The 5524-nt window shown below is 32.4% G+C and overlaps 1 protein-coding gene across 1 annotated transcript; it reads left to right on the top strand.

Annotated features, from left to right (window-relative positions):
* The first annotated feature begins 1142 nt into the window (after positions 1 to 1142).
* LOC128164665 (olfactory receptor 51V1-like) lies at positions 1143 to 3135 on the top strand. The gene has a single exon (XM_052828636.1). It carries the CDS (start codon positions 1143 to 1145, stop codon positions 1959 to 1961), a length of 819 nt encoding a protein of 272 aa, XP_052684596.1. The 3' UTR covers positions 1962 to 3135.
* The last annotated feature ends 2389 nt before the right edge of the window (positions 3136 to 5524 follow it).

Genomic DNA, 5524 nt, shown 5'->3' with positions numbered 1-5524 from the left:
AGGCACGTAGCATCGTTTATAAAGTGGGGGGGGGGGGGGGGGGGGGCTGATCCAAAAAATCTTGAAAAACAAAGAAAACATGGAAATTGGATCGTGTTTATTAACTTTTAATCTGTAAATTTAGGAAAAATATTCGCTTCGTGAAAGGTTATACCTTTAATAATTTCAAAAATATTTTGATAGTTTCGTTTCGGTAGGTTTCGTTTCGTTTTGATTTCATTTTGTTTTTGTTTCCGTGGGTTTCGTTTCGTTTCGGTGGATTTCGTTTCGTTTCGGTAGATTTCGTTTAGTTTCATTTCGTTTCGTTCCTATTTCGTTTCGCACTTTACAGGAACCTCAAAAACAACACACTTTATGTGACTAAAATGGCTCAGTGGTTTGAGCACCAGACATAGGTAACCTTATATAACTAGGCTTTTTTAGCTTGTTAGTTCGATACAATCAAAACTTAAGGCAATTTTTTTTTTAATCGTTTGTTGAATTATTCATAACTAAATAACACGTTACATAAGTAAAAATTGTGATTTTGCAAACCTGTATTATAACAGTATCAAAAACAATGTATATGTAGATTTAACTTGGAAGGAAATATATTTGAAATTGCATTTTACGACTTAACCGAATGGCAGTTTCCGCTATCTTATCACCCAATCTTTTTAAATTTTAGTTACCCCCTTTTTGGCTTTATTCGTCTCAGTTCAAGCCACATTTTTTATTAAATAAATGTAATCCAAACGCTTTTTATGGCCGTGACTACGCCTCTTCAGATAGTAAAGAGCACGGTGTGCAGAGATTGATTTCATGTTTTAAATGTTAATTTCACTTTTGGTTTTGAATTAAATGAAAAAGAAACCAATTTTTCCATATTATGACTCCCTTTGTGAAGGGTAAGTATATTGGCATTTACAAAGTTCATATTAAATTTGGTTCAAATTTTAGACCTTATTTTCGCTGATGATTTATCAACGCTGATAGAAAAATGGCCCAATCGGCATTGGTACAATGCTTATCTAAAGTGATTGACAATTTTCGCCTTATTTACCGGTATTAAAGCACAAAAATTCAACTCCATTTTCAATATAGTTGTATATATTCGCAAAATGTTTGAAATGAATTCAATTTTTCAGAACAGAAGAGATTTCATGGAGAATTTGACTTCAACAGCCCCGGATGTGACAACCGTGTACATTACATCAGCGGACCAAGATGCCACTGGTTTTTCTTTCAAATCCAAAACTCTACAGGATTTATCAGACCTTCAATCGACATCTGCATCTCAGAATCCAACCAGCGTCTATCAGCAAACCACAATCCCCGTCGACGTCGCTCTATGCTCAGTGCACGAGTTCCTAACCTGTTGGCTCATACCTGTCTCTTCCATCTTAAGTCTGATATCCATATTCGGCAATGTCGCCACAATCACCAACATACTGCGCAGGCGCATGTACAAAAACGGAACTTACTTATGCATTTTGCTGGTGGCAATGGGTGACCTTTTGGCGACTATCATAGTTTATGTCTTTATGTTTATTCTATTTCCCATGATGTTCGAGCTTTATCTTAACATTCCCCTTTGCGTTTTGTTTTTCTGGATTGGGTACACTTATCACTTCTGGGCTGGGAGTAACATTGTTCTGCTTGCCTTTGAGAGGTATTCTCTGATCACAAACCCATTTAAATATCAAACATTTCATAGAAAGCATCGAGCGGTCAAGATATCGCTGCTTAATTTGTTCATTTTGTCCGTCTTGTGCATTGCATATGCCGTCGTTTTATCGTTTATCGAATCTTGTCCCGAATTCTTCCTGATAATGTATTACTTCGCTTTTATCGGCGTTCCGTTTTTCTTTATAATTACAGGAATGCTGCTGTTTTTACATTGTTATAAACTGATCAAGATAAAAAACATGCCCAACCTTTCCCTTCAAACCTCAAACAAGAAAGGACAAAGCCACAGTTAATTAACCACATGTAGTCATAATTACACACATCATTTCATAGTTTACCGTTAACTAACAAGTCATAACACACACACAATGTTATAGTTTTCCGTTAACCAACTAGTCATAATACACATTATGTTATAGTTTACCGTTAACTAACTATTTACAACATGTACTATGAAATATAGTTTACCGGTTAATTAAGAACTTGTCGTGCCGTGCTATAGTTTACATTTTGTTACTTAGTCAACATAAATACCAAAGGATTATTAAACATTTCCCAATTTAACAGCCAAAAGCCGTTGTGATTAGCTAATATACATGTACTTATATGTATAATTACTTTAAATGCTAGGTCCTTTCAAAATTATTCATTATTCTCTTTGAATTAATGTTGTCTGATCATCAGCAGTATTCGATACTCCACATTTCTGAGTTTTTCATGTTTTTATCACAGATTTGGCGATTATTTTTGAAAATGTATTGTATAAAGAATTGTGGGTTTTTTTCTTGATCGTTGTTTTGGCCCAGCTGTATTAAGAAGAACAACAGTACTTCATATTAACTATTTACCATTTACCATTTAGAATTAATCACATTTCTTCTTTTACCCTTTTCATAACTCATCTTGGCAAACACGCTGTTACTTTATATCGGAATACCATTTCTGTTGGTTTCAATTAATATACAAAGTATGAAAAACAGATATAATTTTAAGAATGAAAACAATACTTTGAGCTGAGAGTTGAAGAACTGTTAATGAATATAAAATAATTATGATATTATGACCTCCTGTTGTTAATCTCAGAACCAACCGGCTTCATTACTGAACCCAGCTATTGACCAAAGTAATCGGAGCCGAACGCTACAGTGACGAGTATATTGTTACTGCCTCTGTTTTCATGAACAGTTTTTAGATAATTGTATAATGTTTGTAATGTTTTGTCTAGAGAATAGATTTCGTGTGTTACACCATCATTAGGGTATTAATCAAACCTCATTTGTCGAGGAGATTCTGTTAACCCGTAGTTCTGTTATTGTTTCTTTATATCGCTATCAATCGTTTGTCCCCTGTAGGAATTACAGTTTCTTTACTATACATGTATTACGTAAACTAATATCTTGATGTTGATTTAAACTGTGTACATATAAACATTCAATTTTCAATGACATAATATCATTAAAAATATAGCTGATTAATTTTGTGTATGTGTTTCGGTTTGTTTTGGGATGTTTTATTAATTTTAGACTCACCCTTGTCATTGTTAAATATATTAAATTTACAGTGTCAAGTGTCTTTGTCTATGATAACATTGCGAATCAATTTTGAACCTTAAAACTCAAAATCTTCATAAAACATGAGTAACACAAAATTGGCGTGTCTTATACATGTAGGACAACCCAAAAACGGTATAGGTGGCGCCGCGCAGTAATACACAATGAGCTACAGAAAAAATAGGGGTTTTAAAATAATGTTATTTTAATTAAAGTGTACATTGTCAAATTGGAAATAATATAGATATAATTAATTAGAAATCATTCTTTGAATATTATGAGGTGATAATTTCGGTCGGAGCGTGGTCAAATCTATCATAAAGCCCTTCGGGCTTTCTTGGATTTCGGTCGGAGCGTGGTCAAATGAAATCTATCATAAAGCCCTTCGGGCTTTAATGGATTTGACCACGCCCCGACCGAAATTATCACCTCATATTACTGAAAGAATTATTCCTTATTCCTTAAGGACGTTGGATCCTGCAGTCAAAAGTCTTCAAGTTTTTTTTCTAAAATATTTTTTAAAAATCTACAAACATAGCTTAATCAAAATTCAAAACAAAATTTTGGGGTCTGTATGCTTCATTTTGTGCTACGGTGTATTTAAAATGACCTTTCTGCACCGAAAGCGTAGATTGCACATAAATTGCTTTTTCCTCTATATTTCATTATCGGAATGAACCATGGCATCAAATACAAATTTATACTATTTAAATAAATAAAATTATAATTATTATCAAGAAAAATGTTACAATTTCTTCACCTAATTGATATTTTGACCTTGTTGCACTGATAAAACACTATTTCTATCCATTACCAATTTAACATGTAATGAAATTAGTTAAAAGTCTCAAACTTTTTCTCAAATTATGATAAACTTGTCGGAAAAAGCTTAAAATTTCAGAAAATAAAACAAAAAGTATAGGTCTATTATGTAAAATTTGAGATCTGGCATGAAATAAGCTGATTTTAGGCTAAATTTGGAATTCATTTTTCTTTGACTTTTATGAATTATAAGTTAAATTTGCCAATATACGTCGATAGAAATATTGAAAAATTGTAAAATTATGTTTTTCGTCACAAAATGAAGATATCCTAATGCACAAACTATCTGGAATTTGTTTGAACTGAAAATAAGGAAGCTAAAGTGACGGTACTCTAAAACAACTGAGTTATGAAAAATGTTCATTGTCTATAAAACAACTGAGTTATGAAAAATGTTCATTTTCTTCTTAAAAACCTTCCGCCACAAAATATAGTCCCATACTAAACTCTGTAAAATGTAATTTTTCCTTTACTGTTTCATTTAAGATAGTTCAATTGGCATTATAAAATTTAAATTTATGAGTAGAATCAATATATGATACATATTTTCTATAATAGAGGTGACCTAAAATGGCTACCCAAAAACACAGGAACGAACCTCTTTAAATACGATGAATCGCTGTGATTCATTATAGCAATGGTCACACCCGTTACATAGCGTACAGGTGTACAACATTTCATTGTTTAAATAATGTTGTTCATTAATAATGTTATACTTTTCTTCAAAAGTTCGCTTAAACGTGTAAAAATTCGTAAACCTTCGCTGGGGTGTAAGGAAGCATATGGAATCTGAGTTACATGTAATTCCGTGAAATCACAAATCTTAGTTATTATGTACATATTCAAATACATAAGCAACGAAACATAGACCAACAAGAAAAAAAAAATACTGAAGACAATTTTTGCCAGAAATTAGTTTGTATTACGTAGATTTACACTTTGATGACGTCATGACTAAAAGTTGAATGTCGTGTGAATTTGATCGGAAAGCATTGTAAACATATTCAAAATATAACTAATCTAAGAACTCTAATAAAGTATTGTGGTGTGATTTATTGAGAATTGAACATAAGAATACTGGGGGAGATGTTAGTTTTATCAATCATTTGTTAAAAGGTATGTAAATTTGCTTTTATTTCTCGGCCAGGCTTTCCTCTGTCGTTGTTTACGATATAAAAATCCGACTAGAACAACACTACCCCGCGTATATTGAACTTGAAATTTTATACGTATCGTTAGTTTGATCAATGCTTAAATTGAAAAGTGCTGCTAGAATCCCATGTTGTGTGTTGTTTTAATGCAATTTGCCGTTTTCCGTACAAACTTTATAAAAGTTGGGAAGGTTTTACGAGAACCGCATGAATAACTTTTTAATAAGGAAAAACATAGGATTCTAGCAGCGGTTTTGATAAAACTGAGATGTTTTGCCTTCACTTGGTATGTTTATTTTATTTTTGAAACTGCGGGGTAGTGTTGTTCTATCT

The sequence above is a fragment of the Crassostrea angulata genome, chromosome 1 (assembly GCF_025612915.1).
Source record: "Crassostrea angulata isolate pt1a10 chromosome 1, ASM2561291v2, whole genome shotgun sequence".
In the NCBI taxonomy this organism is placed as follows: Eukaryota; Metazoa; Mollusca; class Bivalvia; order Ostreida; family Ostreidae; genus Magallana; species Magallana angulata.
The sequence above is the reverse complement of the archived record's forward strand: the minus strand, read 5'-3'. Positions and strand labels throughout refer to the sequence as shown.